General features: G+C 42.1%; 1 protein-coding gene across 4 annotated transcripts in view; it reads left to right on the plus strand.

Annotated features, from left to right (window-relative positions):
• The window catches only part of UNC5D (unc-5 netrin receptor D), a 1,559,947-nt gene that overhangs the window by 1,411,755 nt on the left and 126,873 nt on the right, over positions 1–21,319 (plus strand). For all 4 annotated transcript variants that reach the window (XM_069617969.1, XM_069617971.1, XM_069617972.1 and 1 more), the window contains one exon: positions 18,264–18,413. In XM_069617969.1, coding sequence (XP_069474070.1) covers positions 18,264–18,413 — 150 coding nt within the window. The remainder of the gene's footprint in view (positions 1–18,263; positions 18,414–21,319) is intronic.

The raw sequence follows: 21,319 nt of genomic DNA on the forward strand, positions 1-21,319 counted from the left end.
TGCAATTTTATAAAATACAATGACATTCACAAGGAGAGACTATGTACTGATAGTCTTGTGGACTAATCAGTTTCCCCATAAGAATGAGCAACAAGAAAAGGGAAGTAAACCAGGCTTTGCTTATCTCCAAAAAGTCAGGTCAGGCAGCATCACAAGGAAAAAGAAAGGGTATCCGATAGAAGTCTAATAAGACATTATTTCCTAACATAGGCATGTGTAAAAATAGCATGTCTACATGCATCACTGAGTACCATGCTTAGATTTAAGGGTGTTTGCTATTAATCAGTTTGCTATTACTGTTAATTTAGAACTTTCCGAACATAGTGCCATTTGACAAATGCAATCAAGCAGATCACACAATAATATCAAGCAAACAAATTGTTTCTCAACACTATGGCTCTCGTTTCCCATTGAATGCAATCTACTTGTTTGCTTTTAGACTCTGAGCAGTCTGTCAGTGTGGCTGAATGCCTGCATACACTCACTCTGACAGACAGAATTACACCCGTATCGGGTGCCATTGCTTCCAGGCACCTTGGCAGTTGCTCTGTGGTCTTGCTTCACTAAGTAGATCAGTGCTTGAGCAGGTAGGATTCAGGGATCAAGTATGAATTATATTAAATACATTTTGCAACTAATTGGCAAGGTCTTTTTTCCCTGAGGCAAGGTTAGTATTCTCTCAGACATTGTGAAAACGTACATAGCCCAAGTAAGAGAAAACCACTGGTGAAATGAGTTCCGCATACCAAGTGTCACTAAAACAAAAACAAAAAACCTTGAAGATGCCACTCTGCAATCTTTAATGTGATATAGAGGATATTATTTGTGTTGTGTTTTGTGCTTTAACACATCAGAAGGGCCAAAATGTCATCTTCAATGTTCATTTGCTGGTAGGGCTGTACCAAACTTCAGTATCAAGTAAGTATTCAACCATATCTTCTCATTACACTGTAATATAGCATAATCTATAATGAAGAGGAGTATAGACGCTGTTGGGTGTGCACTGGCTCTGTATTATAGATATAATATTACGTATAGTAGCCCACAGCATCACACAAGCCCGGAAGACATCCCCTAAGGCTTCTAAAATTTGAAATACTAGGTTGAACGGGGAATCTTTACTCTGGATTTGAGTTGTGTCACTGGTTTTTCTCTGCACAAGCCACCATTCCCCATTCAACCAATGAAATATAGCAACATACATGGAATGTAGATTGTTCAAAAGAATGGAAATACATATCTGACAGCCTTCCTGATAAAGTCAATGGGCAAGTGTTTGTGAATTAAAGTGGAGGATTGTTGAGGATGGGTGAGAGGTGAGCATGGATTGTTCAAATCTCTGGTTTCTCGCTGGCTCTTCTCTCACTATTGGGGAGCTCTGGCAAGCAGCGTTCACTTCCACCAGACCCTCTTGCAGCAGTTGGTTGCATTGGTTTGGTCTCTGTGTTCCCCTCTCCCAATGGGGAACACAAGGCATAGAGCTCTGCACAGTTCCTGACCCTCTCACAGGCCACTCCGTCCTCAGTGTCTCGCTTGCTTCTCTGCAGTAGTTGGCGCCCTTCTCACTGGCCCAAATTATTCCTGCTCCACCTCGGATTGCCGTGCTCTCCTGCCCAGCTGGATCTGGTTCTCCAACTCATGATTTTTCACTTGCAACCATTTAACAGGTTGCCGGTGTGAACTCTTGGCTCCAATTGCCTGTCTATAGTTATTGAACACGCCCGATCCTCACATCAGTTCTCAGCCTCTTCTTCCTCTCAGTACCAGAGTGGTGAAATGACAAGTTAGTGTTTACTACTTCTAGTTGCCTCTTCCTCATCTCAGTACTATGGTGAAATGAATGTGGCACAGTAGGTGAATGTAACAGAGGGTAAGAGTGATAACAACCTAAACATGTCAGAGGAGGGTAGGGTGTATTCTGACAGGTTCTAGATTTGGGGTTTCATGTGGATCTATTCTATCCACAATATTATGGGTTCTCCTTCTTGTTTTCTTCCTACATTGTCCTTCAATTTGAATGATCTATCTGGGATCCATTTTACCTGAAAAAAGGAGGGAATTTGACAACATCCTATGAAGGCTTCACTGACTGATAATTAATTGTGAAAGTGAAACAGGGAATACTGTGTCTCACCTGAGGACATCCTTCCCCCAAACCCCAATGACCCTCCAACCAGGTGATCCTCACTCGCATCTCCACCCCCTGGTTTAGGATTCAAAAGCTATGGCCTTTCCCTGGCCACCTGAGAAGAGGATCCAAAGGGAGTATATGTGACAACGCCCTCAGGTTTCACACAGAAGATAATACGTTAAAGATGGCAACACATTTGGGGGTCGATTCATGAAATCGTGTGCATTATTCCTACAAATCCTGCATGCTCAGAACGAACCTGCGGGAGCCGGCGCACAGATAAACATCTGCGTGCAATGTGTGTTCATGGATTTCCAAGCACACTATACCCCCATGCACAAGTTGTGGTCGGAAACACCCCCGACACGCCCACATGCAGAGACAAAACAGCCAGAAATTGCCACATTTGTGCACACTCCAGATGTGAATACATGCTTCCTGAAATCAATGTCTGGGGTGCCCCCAAAGTAGGCCTGCACCTGGGGGACCCTGCGCAGGGTTCCCCGTGACTGTCACCAGCACCGCAACAACATGCACAGCATTCATCATGACTCATGAAAACCTGCGTGTGAACGCTGTAAACCGTTCCTGCACCCTGCTACGCTGTGTACACCCCCCCAAAGTATGATCGGAACCCAGGCTTCTCGCACGCACCCCTCAATCCGACATATGGGTCATCCCTCAGCGTGCCCACTTTTGAATAAGTGATTCCCCATTTTCCATATTACGCCCAAGTATCCGCCCTCTGCGCAGGCCTCACCCACGGACTGAAAAGATTCTCGCGCAAGGCCATTGACGGCTCGCACAGGCCGCGCATTCAGTTCAATGAATCGACAATCGGCGAATTGCAGGCTATTTCGCGCGCAAGTCTCTTTTTTTCTCCCCAGAAAATTCCATGAATCACCCCATTAGTGTCACAATAATCCGACAGCCTTGCTGCTGCCAATGTTTTGTCGCAATCCAAAAAATAAAATAACTTTAGGGTACAATCACCTCACTCAGTGACCAAAACTAGAGAGTGAACAAAGAAGGGGAGAATTTGTCTTCTCACCGGCAATGGAAAGCTAAGTTTAGCTCACTTATCTACCTTGACTTTAAAGAGCTGATCCACTCCAATACAGTATGAAATTGAGGGAACTCAAAGCTCGAAGGACAACATGCCAATGAAACGTGTTGATTCTCTTATTGCCAAAAAAGTGAAATAAGTTTTACTTCCATTGAGCCTCTGCCAATAGAAAGCCAAACAAACCTGAATGCAAAGTTTTTTCTTTCTTTTTTAACTTAAAGCTGGCAATGTTTTGTGAGCCAATGCTGGAAGACAAATGCCCCAAAACACTGTTTGTGTTGATGTAAGCAACACAACAATGTACACAACATAACGAATCATAGTGATAGTCACAGGGGAAAGTCCATTTAAATCCTCAATAATTGAAAATTCCAACCCCTTAAATTACACATCTTAAGATCCGAGTGTCCTCTTTATGATTTGATGGAGAGATATCCAGTGGTATCAAGAATGAAGATTTGCTTCCTTCATCTTTAGTTTGAACTCCTCCTCACTGCAATCTCATGTGAAACATCATACTGCTACAAGTAGATATATGGCAGCATTTTCCATCATCGCTGTAGTCTTTAATTTCCAAACACTCCAGGTGCCTCTCAAAGCATTGCTATCAGGAAATTCTAAAGAAGGGTGCATTGTTTTGTGAGTGTGACAGCGTGCGGGGAATCCACTTAATAGGTGTGTGTACATTTTGCAATATTAAAAATCATTTCAGAAAGCAGCAAATAAATCTGGCAGCACTGACCGACTGAGTGTTTGCACCAGGCTGATATTTCCACACTATGTTGATAAAAAAATTATAATAATAATATCAAAATTACATAATCTTCAATTTTGTCCTATGCTTGACCTTTTTTTAGAAAAATCTTGACAGTGAGGTCAACACTCAAATTAAATAGAGTTTTCAGCGGTTAGTATGTACCCAAGATGGGAAGTCTTTGTTTATGTATTTTTTAGTTTGATGATCAGTTTTGATTAGCAATAACGTAATCGACTATGTCCAGTCAGTTGTGGAAGTTTGTCATCTAGCCTAGAAGGGCTATTTTCCCTTTTCTTGCTTCCTTTTCACGATGCCAAATATTGAATTAGTTATCCACTAAGTGTCCGGGGAAAGAGGAGGTAAGCATACTAAAGGGCCTGGGACTTCTGTGTTGCATTGGTTCAGTGCTGTACATAGGGGCCAGTGGGTGAAAGCTGGAATGGCATTTCTAAACACTCCGAATAGTTGGAGTTCAATATTTAATATGCAATAACTTAAAAATCAAACTCAATTTCAATGAACTGATAACAGGTTTTCTTTTATTTGAGGGGCATTATAGTGTGCGAGTAATCAGAGCATTAAAGGAAAGCAACTATGACTGTTCATTTAAATGAGGAATGATTGCTGTACATATTATATTGATTTTCTATGGTCATCTATATGTGTGTGTGTGTACACGTGTGTGTACCTGTGTGTTTGTCTGTGTGTGGATATCACAGTTGTAACAAAAAAGATCAAATCAAAGGCATCATGTTACTAAGGAGAGTGTATTTATTACTCTATCGCTGCAGGGAAATATGCTCCCTAAAACAACTGTTCTGAGTAGTTAATGGAATTAGACAACCGTATAAGGAAAGTGGGAAGTAGCTTCACCTTAAGGCAAATGGGTCCATTGCTTGGAATGCATGGTTGTGGCATCTGCAGAATTATGTTGTGGCTAATGCTGCAGGGTAGGGTCAGAGCATGAAAGATCTATCACTGTGATCATCAGCAGCTGTATCTCGGAAAGTGTTTTTTTTTTTTTAGGGCTGGACAAATGTTTAATGTCTTATGTTTCATACATTCATCATAGTGCTCAGGATAACAACCAGAAAGAAAACACAACCGATTTAACCAGTAATCGGGATTGGGGAGTATTTTCCAGATTTCGTAAACATGTTCAGCACATTTTCTTCAAAACAGTTAAGTTTGCCCAGGGCTAGTGATTATGGAAGCTATGTCACATTCACGAATGGCTGTAATGCAGTTTTACCTGAATGCAGCATTAAGTGCTTTTGTAGTGTTTTGGAGAAATAGACTGACACAATTGTTCTTGCTAAATCCTAACCTTCATGATTAATCTTTTTCGTAACATTTTAAATTGCAAAAAATATGATGAAAAGGATTTAGAGTTACAGGGCCTCATTACAACTCAGGCGTTAAGGGTTAACGCCGTCGTTAACCCTTAACGCCTGATTCCAATTTTAACGGCTGCTTTTAGCAGGCGTTAAAATCCATGGCGCTAAACTGCCTTGGTGTTAATTACGGCACCGTAATTTACGGTGCCGTAATTAGCGCCTTCCCCACTCCCATTATGCCCTATGGTGCAAAAATGGGAATGGGGAAGGGTAAATGGGAAATGGGGATTTACCGCCCCACTCACCTTGGAATGGGGCGGTAAATCCGCCATCCACCATGGTGTAAATATAGTTTACACCATGGTGGTAAAGTTGGTGTACTTACCGCCTGGGTCGTAATGACCCCAACAGTGACTATATGCAAGGACAACACTTTCCAATGCATGCATTTTTGTTTAAGAAATAGATGGATCCTGGGTATTGTAGTCTTGTATAACCTTAACAAACGAATTGAACTGGGACACTTGATACCAGTGATTTGTCAGAAAAAGATCAGTAGTGACAATGGAGTCCCATTTATATGGTGTCATTTTCTAGCCAAGTGATGTTTGAGCAAATTTGTTTATCTACAGAGATTACTTAAGATCAGATCAGGGCCCATTTCTGGAAATAACTAATCCACTGATACACAATACAGACACACAACTGTCATGGAAATGCCTGGGCGAACACTCATTGGGCACGAGGAATACCTACACCATGGGCCAAAATGTTCCATAACTTTGTAGATCATCTGTGCTTTTAAGGAATCTGGTCAAACCTGTACACAGATATTCAACCCCACATTTCCTTTGAGGAGCAGTTAGGCCCAAATATGAAGAGCACAATACCACTGCACATACCAACAACAGCATCAGATTGTACTATATATTTTATTGCCCATAGTAATTAATAAAATCATGCAGGTAATTCCATCTCTGAAAGGGACATCTGCTGATCTGATTGTCCTTTTATAAGCTCTTCGTCTAAAGCATAGTGTATACCTGTGCCCTTCTGCTTAGTATCATACTATACAGTGGCTGCCCTACCAGTGGCACAGAACAGGTTCAGAGGACACAAGTGCCTGTTTGACAACTGAAGTGACAAGCAAGTCTCTGCAGCACAGGGACTGCCTTTAAGCCATGCATCACTCTACCAAAATCCTATAATCAGAGTTTACTATCATGGTGGCAGACACATCTTTACATATACTTTATACCTGAGTCATGGTATGAGGGATGGTATGTCTCATAATTACGACAGGCACAGTAATAAGATATCAGAGCCCTGTGAGACCAGCTCAACTGTGAAAGGATTGTTTATTCTGGCCAGAGAGGGTGTCATTGCTTCTCCACGCAGGACTGCTGCCTTATGAATTTCCTCTCATTGTTCTGTTGTGAGGGCAGGCAACACCCTCCCCAGAGAGACAGCCACTCCACCGCAAGATATCCTTGCTGCAGGAACCAATGGGCACACCCATTCACAACAGGAGCAGCCTCATACCACAGTGCTGCATATATAATGGCATTTGGTTCTATTGCAAAGGAGAGGGGGCAGAGTTAGTGCTGATAGAGAGAGCTCTTTAGAGCTGGAGAGGGTTCCACCATCTTGTTTTTCTCCGTCTCTATCTTTCCTTTCTGTCCCCTCCACTTCCTTTACCACAAAACACTATGGGCCTCATTACACGGATGGCGGTAGGGATTTACTGGTAACGGTAAAATACCGGTACCAGTAAATCCCTACCGCCTTACTACGAGGTCCCTTTGCGGGTTGGGGGATATAATGCCTGCTTTTTGCAGGCTTTAAAATCCAACCTGCTAAGGGACCTCGGAGCTAATTACGGCACCGCAGAATTGTGGTGCAGTAATTAGCGCCTTCCCCATTCCCATAGAGCCCTATGGGGCAGAAATGGGAATGGGGAAGGGCAATGGCGGAAGGGGGATTTACCGCCCCTCCAAACTTGGAATGGGGCGGTAAATCCCCTTTCCGCCAAGGCGGTGCCGGTATTTTACCGGCATGAGCCATGGCGCTAATAGCGCCATGGCTCACCGCCTCCCGTGTAATGAGGCCCTGTGAGTGTAACATCAGAAGGCAAAGTCCACTTGTTCTAAGAAAAGGGATTGGACCCCTAAAGCAGGCTTGCTTTAGACAAATCACCTTTGGACTTTTATCTTTAAAAGAAGGGGTCTCATATTCCTTCTGGAATTCACTATTGTACAAGCACTTAAGGAAGAAATCATTGAACATCTATTGGAAGAGTTCATCTCTTCAACGTCCCCTGCCAATGAGGTTAAGACAGTGACTAAGTCAGAGGACAGCTCAGTCCCCTAACCATTCCAAGGGACCATTGGGGATGAACTGCTGTTGGGACAAGACCTGACTCTCTGTCAGCCACCACAGTACCCAGGATCTCACCATGTTGAGGGATACCTGTGCTTATGGGTCAGCCTGCCAGCATGTAGAAGCATGAGAACAAGGACTAAAACATATCCTTGAATTCCTGAATTGGTACTCGCAGCAACTGAGAGTCAAGGCATCCCAGTTTGCTCTCCATCAAACCAATGAGAAATGTGATTTGAGCCCATTCAATTGCTTGAAAACCTCAGTATCCTTTGGAGCTGCCTTTGGAACTCACCCACTCTTCGTGCTCAAACTTCTTTGCTGCAGCACTGCGCTAGCTGTGCATGTTGTTGCCCCAGCTTGAAGTTAAAGCTGCTCAGGGCACCCACAATTCTTCATTGCCAATCTTCATCAACAGTCAACCAGACTTTGGGGGATCCTTCAAACCACAACTATCGAATATCCCACAGTAGTTGCTCGACTTGAACTGTGCATCCAGCCTATTTCTGAGTGAAACCGACTGTCACACCAACCTTAGTGGCCCTCACAAACAGCACTTCTTCAAACCACACAAGCCTCTGATCAACCACTGCTCCACATCTACTCGTTGTCTAGAACAGTATGACTGTTGTACCCGAACCACAGAACTGAACATTCAAACCTGTTCACCACTGCATCATGCTTCCTGAGAACATTGTTGATGCGGCTTGAACTACAAGCTCTTTATTGCATTGGACACCTTCAAACTGCCACTCACCCTCCCCCCACAGCATCTTCACTGTTGATCTTCATCGCATGTCGAATCAACCCTAGAACAATCTAGAACAATGTGTCCGCTGCACTCCAGGGTGATCCCTGCTTGGCTATTATTAACAAAACCTGCTGACCCATTCAGCTAGAAGCCATCTATACATTTGTAAATTCATCCTTCGCTGAGGGTTCGGTGCCCCGCGATTGAAAGCATGAATATCATGGATAACCCTATCCTTAAAAAACCTGGACGACCTGTAGACATCCCACTAAACTATAGTCCTGTTACCAATACCCCCTTCCTATTAAAATTCCTAGATCGGGTGGCATATCTCCAAATTGCAGACCATCTTAACAAATGTCCCATCCTTAACAACCACCAATCTTGATTTTAGCAGGGGTTTGGGACAGAGACCGTGTTGCTTGAACTCAACGCTAGGCTGTTGGATCGTAAAAAAAAATCCATGCTGATGCTGCTAGACTTGTCGGCGGCCTTCGACCTGGTGTACCATTACATCATCATCACCAGGTTGAGGGATGTTGCTAACTTTTCGCCGGCAGCAGCTCAGTTGATATCATTGTTCCTATGTAATCGGGATAGCAGAGTCTACTTTGAGGAGGCAGTAGCGTCATGCCTGTATAATATCTTTACGGCACCTTTATTCGCCCTTTTGGTACAAGAGGGGTTGGTGTTTACAAATTATGCCGATGACACATAGTGTGTCATCAACATCTCTTCGACACATGAAACTGATGAAGCTCAGCTGAACAGGATGTATGCCCTCACAGTGAGCTGGGTGGTTCAAAATAATTTGGCTCTGAATAGAGATAAGATAGACCTTATGATTGTCGGATCCCCTAATGTGATACAGAAACGTGGGCGGCTTATGAGAGCTTTCACATTGGGGACTCAAAAATAGTTCCCCTAAAGAAGGTTAAGACATTAGGCATCATATTTGACCAACACCTTTGTATGAAGGGTCGGCCTCAGCTTATTATATTAAACTCCTGGCACACCTTTGAACTTTTATCACTCAAGCTAATGCAGAGACCATTGCAAGAGCAATTGTGGGGGCCAAGATAGACTATTGCTGTAGCCTTCTTGTGGGTATTAACAAAACAGATTGTAATAGGCTGCAGGTGATTCAGAATGGGGCAGTGCATGTAGTCATGGGACTCGCCCAGAGAGACCATGCCTCAGTGGCTAGATGGGCACTGCACTGGCTCCCTGTTGAGTCAAGGATCCGGTTTTGCCTACTGGTTATCACACATCAATGTAGACAGGGCAAAATGCCTGCCTACATTCAAGATCTTCGACTAGAAAAAACACACAGGAGAATGCTCAGATCTAGTAATCAGGAGCATCTGATGCTTCCAAAGTGAGGACTTTAAATTCCTCAAAGGGGTCCTTTCATAATGCAGTCCCTAAGGCATGGAATGACCTGCCTTTGGAATTGAGGTGCTAAGAGTCAACAGAAATTAAAAACTCTTCTGTTTGCTTGAGTGTGCATACACGAGCTTTGCTACGGTTACCACTCTCCTGCTTCATGTTGAGGTCATCTCTCTGTCTGGTGCCGCCCTTAAGTCCACGGGTCCATGGTCTGCGCAATATCAATAACTAACATAAAGTAAAGCCTCTTTGAACAGAAAGTACAGGCCATGAAGCCTGGTTCGACATTGTCAAACTGTAAAGATCTGTTGAAGGTATTATTGACTGCTAACTTCCCCCTTGGTCTGCCCTTGGGCCCAACAGACTAGTTATGTCTTCTTAAATCCCTTTTTGCATTCTAATATATGCAATCGCAAACATTGTTGGTTGTCCTTACCTTGCACCCTGATTCATGACTGAGAGTACCACATCTTTCTATCTGTACATATTCTTTGCTCTTTACTCAGGTGTGGGTTTTTTATAGTGCTTTTCTATTTCATTATTTTTGCAAATGATGTGTTCCATTTAAGTACATCTATTTTAATGAACCTTGATTGGGAGATTACCTTTTATTTTGGACTGTTGCACTATTGTGCTTGGTTTATAGCAGTTTGGTGGCAGAATAGGCAATTTAGCCACTACTCACCTTTTTACTCCTGTCACAACAGGACTACAAGTTTGTTGAATCAAGAAAACTATTACTTTTCTGTGACAATTACACCTCCCAGGTGTCTCTCACAACATGGCCAAGTGAAACACTTTGCCATCAACATAAGTATGCAATTGGGGTCCCTCTGCAGGTCATTGTAACAAGCACAAAATACTTAACCGTCATATCCGACACATGTCCATGTGTGTGGGATGATTGATTAAAAGCAAATTACTCTGACAGCTGCCAGGAATCCCCTCTATTACAATTAATGAGAGCCTTTTTGACATCTCTCTCATGATCTTGATCACATATTGAGACATGCATTGATTATGTAGCTGAGCGAAAACTTTGACACCAATCTACTGAGTTCCCAGCTAGCGTCATCTTGCCTCTGCTACCGATCAAACAACCAGGTTTGCCAAAACTTGTGCATGTTGGTATGCTTGCCTGTCTCAGCAATCTGAATCTGTGATCCCACAATATGCATCTTAACCTTTTTGTTTTCAGCTCACAATCTAAAGCAACCATAACAACAACACAAAATATATTTGTCCCGGGGTCTCCAGGACTGGTAGGGCACTTGGGTTGGGAACATAGGGTTACATGCACCACATCACCCAGATTAGCATGTATGTATGTAGTAGCATAACAAGGGCACTTTTTAGGGCATGCACATATGAGTGAATATACGTCCTAATAGTACTTAAAAGGGTTAAACCGGGTAAGAATAATTTTTGTTGTAATTTTTTTAAACATCATTTCTTGATAAGGTTTCTTTTGAACAGATCAAATGTCTTCCTTCCCCGAACCGTTCATAAAGAAGATGTTGTTGTTCTGTTTGGTTGAATCGGTGCTAGGGCCGAGTCTATCGATCCATTGACAAGTGAACTCCCATTCTCATTTTCAGAAAGACCAACAAATGTGTGTCCACTGAAATCAAATATAAGTGAATGTTTCACCTACATATTCATCGGGGCTTTGTGGAAAACCTCCCTTGATTTCTAATAGCCAGTGTGTGAAAAAGTTCTGCACTAAAATGAGTAGAGTGGTTATTCCTGGGCTTAGTGGCTGTAATGAAATAGCAGAGCAGAGGAATCAGAAATATCTGAGAACGGAAAAAAGATCATTTTCTTTTTTAATGGCAGGACTGTGCGGTGAACAAATAGTTGTGTTAACATATACAATTGCTTAAGCAAGAAGTTGGACAATGGCTCATCAACCTTGACGTTGGGACTACATGTGTTTGTATTCTACTTCTCAATTTAGCAATTTATTTGCGTGAAAACAGATATGCATTTGAGGCAACACGTATCTATTGAGCCATGTTGTAGCCTTGTTGTAGTGACTTATTTTTTATTTAATTGTTTTTTTTTATAACGTGCGTAATACCATACCCAAGTTCGGTCTGCGTGGTCTTGCTTCCAAGACCAGCGTGTTGCCAAGGGACACGTGTAGTCCCTATCAAGAGATACATGATCCAATTCCCTACACATGTTCCAATTCCCTACACATGATCCAATTTTTCACATTTAGGTGGATCAATAGTGTCTTTGAAGACTGAATATCTAATTGTGATTCAAGGTTTTGGAAATCGCAATAGGGACCTCTCATGCAGGAAAATGCCTCGGAACATCAAATTGTTAATCATCTCGAAGAGAAGAAGTAAATGGAAGATTTTCGATGCACCGTTTTCAACAGGGGTAGCCCCCATGTCACCCTTCAGATATTTTGGCCTACGTCTTCCTTTGGCCACAGCCAGTGTAGCCAATGGTGAACGATGATGGGAGTTGTAGGCAGACACATCTGGGAGGTGTCGGGTTGGCAAGCCTGGCCTTATTTTTTAACTGTTCCCAATGCGAGTCCAGGTATGAAAAGAATGGGTCGAGTTTCTGTCAGAAAATATCTCTTCAGCTTGAAATCTGGCAAGATACCCCAGAGACATTTGGTTGCCAGTCTTGCCCCATGCGGCATTAACTCGCAGTTGCAGCCTTTTTTCCCCCCTGCCTCTCCCTCCTCCAACTAGAATGGGCTCACCTCTGGCAAGAAATAAAACAGATCCACGCAGGGCGGCCTTCACTCACTTCACAAGCCATCAACCTCGACGTATAACAAAGAAGGAGTTTGGCAGGTTGGCCTGTGCCAGCAGATCGATGAAGTTGATTTGTTAAAACAGAAATAAACAGCATGCATTTTGACGAGCAGATCAGCTGAGGGGAAAGCTCAGCGGGAAAACATCGGCAATCAGAAATGCCACGTTCAAATCAAGTACAAAAGGATATGTCACAGGATGACACGCCAGGTCAAGGCACAGGCCGCAATGAAGGGGTGTTGCCTGGGGATCTGTCTGTCGGTTTGTCTGTGGCTCAGCGCTGTGATTCTTGCGTATGTTAACATCAATCTCTTTTCTGCTAAAGCGTGCCCACGTGATCTCAAGCCTACTTGTAGCCCTGTTGTTTACAGTGCACGAGGTGCATGAGATGCAAGCCCACAAAGAGCTTATAGTTATGTGCCATGATACGGCACTAATGCAATTCAATCCGATTGCTTAATTGCGACAATATTAACTATTAGTGGGTTGCTTTAGTGTGTATTTTTCTTTGCATGTTTTTGTTGTATTCCTAATGCAATGCTAAGTAACAATGTTTAAACATCTAAATCTGGGTCCTCATTCTGTACAGTGTGACATGAATGCTATGGCGGTACCTGCTGTGAAATACCGCAATTTCCAAATTAGTACAATTGGTTATTTATAACACCCTTAATACCGCGGGTTTCTAAACGGGGGCCAGGAATCGAACCTGTGTTGCTCTGCATCGTCTTGCTTCCAAGACGAGCACGTCACCCGAGATATCCTCGCGAGACAAACGGGGAATACAGCTGGTCCATGATATCCACTCTGATATATTATTATTGCTAAAAGAATTAATAATGCTTACAGTAATTCTATTACTGTTGGTGATACCCATTATAGACCATATTACTGTCAAGCGATGGTTGATATTACTGCTCAAACTAAATCAGCAATGAGCAAGAACAAATACATGGACTCCACATCAAAAGTAGACATTCTGTTCTAAATTCAGAAGGAGTGTGGCAGGGAAAAGGGGGGGTGGCTTCAGTTTCTTAAAGGTGAATGGGGATGCATTTATGAATTGTGGATGGCGCTGGTTCCAGTGATGTTCCTCCGCAATGAGGTCTGAGGGACAGAAGAGTGACTCCCAAGTTGAAAATACCAGGTGTGAGGAATGGAGGGAGAGAACCAAAAGAAATAGTTGCGCCCACCGTCACGTCAAATAGAAAAGGGAATTGTCACACACACATTGGAGTATGGCCAGTGAGGACACATCCATGCACTATGAATGGGGGAGTTGCACAAATATCAGTATAGATTTGTGAGCTCTCAGAAATGTGCATATATGCACGCAGAGAAACTCGGGATGTAGCTGCACATTATTAGCAATCTGAGGGGGCTGGACCACACACATGAATTCATGGATGGGGAGATTAATTATCATTATTATTATAATTATAATTGTTCTTTTTTTCACACACATGTGGATATATGGAGGGTTGAGACTTTCGACAACAGAAAATACTAATATTTCAGGCACCACACATGGCCCCCACATTCCCCCCGGGGAGGATAGCTCAGGGGCAACACGTTCACCTTGGAAGCAAGATGCGGGGCAACTCAGGTTTGATCCCCAGGTCCACGCTTAGAAACCTCTGGGTATTAAGCACGTTATAAATAACCAATTAAATAAATAACCAATTACAATATGTATACTTGAAATGTAAGACAAAAACAAGTGTAAATATGCACAAAGAGGTCACAAAATGAAATGTCCATACTGAGAGTCAAAGACAAACATTGTTTAATATTTGCCCAACTTTAAAATACTCCGCTTTTAAAAAGAGAACTTTTCAAAATGGCAATGCTTCCCAAGGTCTTTTCTACTCTGTCTTTTCGGTGCTTTATTCACTTTAAGCTAGGGTGAGACAGGAAGTTAAATTGAGGAAAGGAAGGAAAGGAATGACTTAAGGATTCTATGGAACCAGAGACATTCATTAGGATCTGAACTTGCTCAATGTCTACTCATACTCTCATACTGTTGGGATTCACCCAAATACAGGTAATGTCTGAGAACATCATTTGGACACATTATAGAACAAGATATTGGCCCAGGTAACGGTAAAAGGTTAGAACATACACTAGTCTCAACAAGAAATTAACTCTCATGACCATAAGGTGGGAAATTAGTAAAGCAGGGTTATACTGAGGGAATGAGACAATTGGAAAATGAAAGGTGTCCATCTACTGTATGCATGTGTTCGAGATGATGCTTTCAATGCCTTTCAAGTATTGCCATGGGAATTAAATATACTGAGGCATATATATTTTTAGGTATCTTAAGTGAAGCCACTCCTTCATGGTGTAGCTCCTGTGAAGAATGGGAGATCCCATTAAATGCTGTGGCAAACCTAATTTATGGAAATTAGTCTTACTTCCAATATCCTCTCAATAGTCTGTAGCCAGTCGATCAGCATCCCTGAAATATGTCTGCTTGGACTTAAGCATTTATTTGAAGAGTTTGACATCCTTACAGGGTATACACAATTGAGAAATAATAAGTGTGTGCCCTACGGGGTGGTCATCGGCACAAACATAAGACAACTGAATAGCTTCATTGAAAAGGTTGAAAGAAAGAAATATGGGCTTAAAAGTTGATGGACGCAGTTGATGTAGGAGGGGATAGCGAAATATGTGTTCCCATAAACTCTGCCTGATCGGCATTGGTAATATATCCACCTCATGAAGAACTACACTTTGGAAATAGTTCCGGAACCCAAACACTAATGGCTTAGAACCTGTCAAGGAAAGTAAGAACTCTTAAAGCAAGTTATGAGGTGACTTTAGACACACTCTCGGCAACCTATACGGGACTTTGCTCCCGGTGAATTCCAACTTATTAGCTTATTTTTGTTATTAGGGTTTTTCAGCTGTGGTATTGCATCATTACCTAGATTGCCATAGGTAGAGTTAAATCATTTTTCAAATTATATACATATCCACTTGCGACTTCCCATTTGGTATTTCGATTCTTATGAGCGAGTGCTAAATACATTTTCTTCACACTGGATTGATTTTTCAAAATTTGTGGTATTATTATTCCATATACAAGCTCCTACTCTCTACACGTGTTTCACCCTTGTTCATGTCACAAGGGATCCTCAGGAGAGATATAATTGTAATTGTATTTACTTTGGGCTTGTTTTGCCCATTCAACTTTGATCTATGTACTTTCTGTGGGTTTGACTTTAAAATTCCTTTGGGTGTTTTACCCTGCTTCACAGAGGTGATCTGCTTGTCACTCTCAAGCTCCTTTTCCGGTGCCTTTATGAGGTGAGATGTTATTATGTGGCTTTCACACCCGACTGGGGGGCAGACAGAGGCTTTAATGGCCCGCTAGCCTGGACTTTGTAGGCCCGAGCAAAGCAAGGTCCTCTGCTCTGGCTGCAGGCCGTTAAACCCTGTGCCTGCACCCCATCCGGGGCGTGAAAGCCATTTGCACCCTGGGATTACTGGGGTGTTAATAGTTTTTATTTTGTTCCCTTCCGATGAGAGATGAGCTCCGCACAAGCCCATCTCCTGTTGGAATGGAAAAAAATGACACAAAAAATGGCGGCCACCATAAAAGTAGAAAAGGGTAAAGGAAAACCTGTTCCAAAATGGCTGCCGTCATCCAAAAACGACCTATTCCCTTTTCTATTTAAAATGTGGAGACCATTTTTTATTGCTTTTTTCCAAACCACTGAGAGCGGTGAATGCTGAATCGTGCCCAGGAAAAGAAGATTCTGATTGGTCAGAACGCTCTTCTCGGGTGCAAATGAATTTTCAAGCAAGACTTGAGCCTGAGTGAAGTGTTGAAAAAAATGAAAGTATGCACACTCGAGAAAGACTGAGCGTTGTGAAAGACTTCAACAGACACTGAGAAACTAAGACAATGGCAATATTTAGAAAGGAGTAAAGTGTTGGAAGACCACACTCCAACAATTTGAATAAACCTCTCAGAGCAAGGAATAATTCTATGAGAGCAACTTGGTCTTATAAAAGAATAAAGAGATACTCTGAGGCAAATTAATCATTTGCTTTGTTTTCATAATACCACTTTGTCACGTAAGACATGTGGAAACATCACCATGGGATAGCGGGGGAGGCAACCGTGATTGGTTGACAGTATGCTCTGTGTAAAATGGAACCCCTACCCAAGGTGCTATTCAAGAAATGATGACAGATGTTTAGATGACACACGCATTTTCAGCAGATGATACTTTATGTGAACAAAACCTGTAATTAACATGGTACATTGAGATGGTGAAGAAATGGTGTTTCCAGGAAAGGATCCAATTTGCATGACTACAATGTGAACTCAATTTATGGGCAACAGCACTTCTTGTCTGAGAAATGTCCGCAACCAGGAAATGTATTAAATACATATCATGGACATATGTTCAAAATGTATAGAACATGGACACCTATGTGATTAAAGTAAAATAATATGTATGGTTGCTGTTTAGTTAGTGTATTGTTTTGAATGCATTCTCGTTTTTGTTTATCTTTTAAACAGAATGCAAATATTATACACAAAACCAGTTATAACATCGAGTTCTTTTTTTTCTGAAACGTCTTTAGGGGGTCCTCGTGTCCCACTGCACTTATATTGGCACATTGTAGAATGAGCCAAAGTGGGTGTCTGAGTAATCGTAGTAATTCTGAGAGGATAGCTCAGAGGCCCCATGTTCATCTGGGAAACAGCACAATGCTGTTTAGTATGGGTTTGAGCCCTGTTCAAGCCCTTTGCCAGTGGCATGAGGTCCTATTTAAATCAACGATAATAATAAGGTGCAAAAACGGTAATCAGCTCTGGGAAATTTCTGGTTAAGGAAGTTATGTTAGAAGTGATTGTGCTCTTGTCTGCTTAATTGCTTTCCATTTGGGATTATGGAGTATGTTCTAGGAACATGAAATCAAGTTGATTAGTGGTGTAAAATGTGGAGTCATTTATAAACAATTCTAAGATGTTGCAAATTTAGTTGGGGGTTTTCCCCATGGATGTATGGTGGGCAATGAAATGGGGTTGAGGGAGATTTAGACTTTCAAAGGAAGCACATTAAGGGAATTCAGAGTAGGAGTGGCTAAGACTCACATTGTTTTCCAATAAATCGACAAACAGTACCATTCTGTCCAACAGGAACGTGGGTGACTTGTATATTTCCTAGGCCTGGATCACATGAAAGTGCAACAGTGATGACAAATGTAGTCTGGTTGATATAAATAACTGGGTGGAAACAACTGGCCCATTCAGTAATGATCTCAAGTGGATGTTAAGAGTTCTGCCTTCATCATTGATGCCCCATTAGATACTTAGCTTTGGAGCTTGGCACAATAGGGTGCCTTCGGCTGTATGGTGAAGTGTTGATGGTCAGCGTGAATGTGTTGCATGGCTGTAGGCTACAAGGGTGTTGTGTGGGTGAAATCTAGAGGCACACACTACTTTGATGTGAATATTTATGGAGCACCTTAATTTCATGAAGAAAAAAAAAAACATTTGCCCAGCGTAAAGAAACAACATATTCTTTATATATGTAATTCTATAAATTAAACGTTGTCTATTATCAGTGCTTTACTAAACAACATGGTTGGCTATTCTATTGTAATGCTTTCCCCTCTTCCCTCCTTCTCCAAAACCTTCCACCATAGGAAGTGGTTTCTGACGAGAGGCAGCAGGGCGGCCAGCTTCTGGAAGAACCAAAGTTGTTGCATTTCCAAGGGAACACCTTCAGCCTTCAGATCTCTGTCTTGGATATCCCTCCGTTCCTCTGGAGGATAAAACCATTTACTGCATGTCAGGTAGGTACCCATCAGCCGTGATTCAGTGCATGCGTGTATCTATCAGGTGTGTATTAATGCTGGCGCCTTTCCCGCAGCCAACAGGGGCTTCACATCAACTAGACTTCTCCCCCAACCACTGCTTAAGTGTTTTCAATCTGAACAGGCCCTCATGGAAATATAACAGCACCAACTATAAATGAAGAAGAAAAGACTCTCTCAGAGACCTTATGTTCTAAATGTTTTATTGTCCACTCTTTTTTTTGTAGTGCAAAGTCGGTGCATAGTTATTTTTGCAGTACAAAACAACTTTGTTCTGACTGCTCTGCACAAATACACTTTACACAGTTCCACGAATCAGGGTTTGTGTCGGCCATGCAAAGTCACTTTTCAGCAGTGCAAAGTCACTTTGGACCGTGCAAAATAGTTGATGAATCAGGCCTGTATCTATTTCCAGTGCTCTTGCACTGGAAATATAAAAAGTATTTAGGGTATTCTTTGTGTGTTGGAAGAAGAATTGGTGGGGATTGCTGTGGGGAGCAGTGGAGGATGAGAAGTATATTTAGGAGCGGTTTGGTTGGGGAGGTTAGTTCAAATCCACAGAAGTGTATCTCCCATCACTTAACTCAGTGATACATACATATTTGTGGGTCACCTATGGGGAACTTGGCCTGGCATTAGTCAATAACAGAGGAATATCGGCAAAGGTTCATGGAAGGGATACGTGTAAGAACGGGTGGACACATTTAAATTAAGTCCAAACTCTCTGTATTTGCCCAAATATTGAGAATTTGAAATATTCAATAATGATGGAGGTAATAAAAAATACAACAGTGTTTTTATTGATCGATGCTTTACAAATGTATCCTATTGCTATAAATGTTATAGTCTATGTTCCCCAATTTTCACAGACGAAACAGAGCATACTCTAGGAAGTATCCCTTTTTAAAATTATTAAAATGATAATGACACTATCAGTTAAATTGAGATTAAAGAGCTACGTGGTGCGCATGTGCACATGGCCCAGTTATGTATATACTGGAGTTGTGAATAATCCATATAGGTTTGTATTGCCTAATGCAAACAAGAAATTCAAGTTTAAGGATAGAATATTATCACATAGAATAAAAATAAAAGGGCACATATATTTGGCCAAGTATAAGGTATTTGTAACATGACATAACTTCCGGCCAGAAAAATGGTAAACTTGATTCCAACATATCATTATAGTTATTGCCTCATTCTGTGCTTCTGGGATAAGGAATGAACTTTGGATCACATCTTCTGGCATCTGTGTTTACATGTATCCTGGAATACGTGGTTGTTTTCAGCATTTCCCAGTTCCCGCAGCTTAGATCAGTCTAGAAAAGGAAGATGAGAGTCAAAAGAGATTGTGCATTCACCCCGGATGCACACTCACCTGAGAGAGATCTCCCACCGGCCCCGCAGCATCACATTGCTGCACCAAAGCATGCCCACAATTGTCTTGATGGTTTTGAAAGAGCATGGTATGACTTTCAAAGGAAATGTCTGGTGAATCTCAATGCTTCAGCGATACATATCCCTAACCTCTTTTGTTAGGAGAAAGCCTGTCCACTGCATCGAGACATAAGCACATAAGTATGCCCACAAGGTCTCCACATCCTTGACACAGTTTTCGCACAGCCTGCCTGCGGGTCTGATACACACTGCTCCCAGTGTCTACATGACATGAAGACTCCATGACAACATGTATACCATGTTTCCGTGATTAGCATGCCAGTAGAGCTCAAATACATGGATGTGTTAGTTCCAACACACTGTGTATTCGACATCAGATTCATGCTGATGTAGGATTCACTGCTGTATCAGTAGGGGATGGCAAAACTATCCTGTCTCTTGCTCTTTGCCTGCTACTCTGATCTAAGAACAATAAGGGCACTCATCCCTCAGGAAATTAAATAGATATGGAATCAACATGCGTGAAGGATGAGCAGCCTTCCTCTTCTACTCTCAATAAGACACCTTATTGAAATTGTGCTAGGAATGCAATTTGAAATTCAGCCTTTTGTGCAGTTCTAGTGAAATCTGGTGTTGCAGAAAGGGTTGCAGGTTGTATTGAAACGTTTCTGGCGTGCAATACATACACGCAGATTAATGCCTGCTGGTAGTGAAGGGGACAAGTGCCTATTTTTATGAGATCATTCCCATTTTAAATAGGGGGGTCGCACATGTGTATTCAAATGCTCCCCTGGTTGAAACATGTGCAAGGGGAAAAAGACTCCCTAAAAACAAATTGATGTTTTGCGTCATGAAGTTGCAGTTATTTCTCTCCTTATGTTGGGAAATTCGGAGAGGGGCACGAGGGGCCCAAGGACATGTGGAGGGCTATGTGCTACTTCAAAGAAATAACTAAAGCAAATTTGGTTACCGCCATCAGTGTGGATGGGGTGAAGCTAAGATATGCACCATATACACTGTTCACCTAATTATTGACACGTTGCCAGAGGGCACCTGCATGTGTGGTGCATACAGGCACTGGTCCACCTTGAGGGACCTTTTGGTCACCCTCAGAATTCAGAACCCAGTTATACACCATAATGGAGTGGGTTTAAAGCTGTCACTCCATGAACATGTGCAGTGTGTCACAGATGCAAACTCCTGGCACCCCATACTTTTAATTTTCATATTGAATTCCATGGTGCAGTACTTAGATTGTGCATTACTGCATACATGCACAAAGGCACACCTAGGATACGTTGTCCTAATAACACATATTATGTACACATTTTTTGTGTTCCTTGCACCCCATGCCGTAATTAGCCAATGTGATCCCAACTCATCATTATGTGTTAACATACCACATCATATGAGGCCCTCAGACGTTGCCGACACCATATAGTTTAATTTACCCAATAAGTGTTTCTGTCTTTCACACACTCATTAAC

This window comes from Ambystoma mexicanum, chromosome 10 (assembly GCF_040938575.1).
Source record: "Ambystoma mexicanum isolate Mex_15411 chromosome 10, UKY_AmexF1_1, whole genome shotgun sequence".
NCBI classification, from domain to species: domain Eukaryota; kingdom Metazoa; phylum Chordata; class Amphibia; order Caudata; family Ambystomatidae; genus Ambystoma; species Ambystoma mexicanum.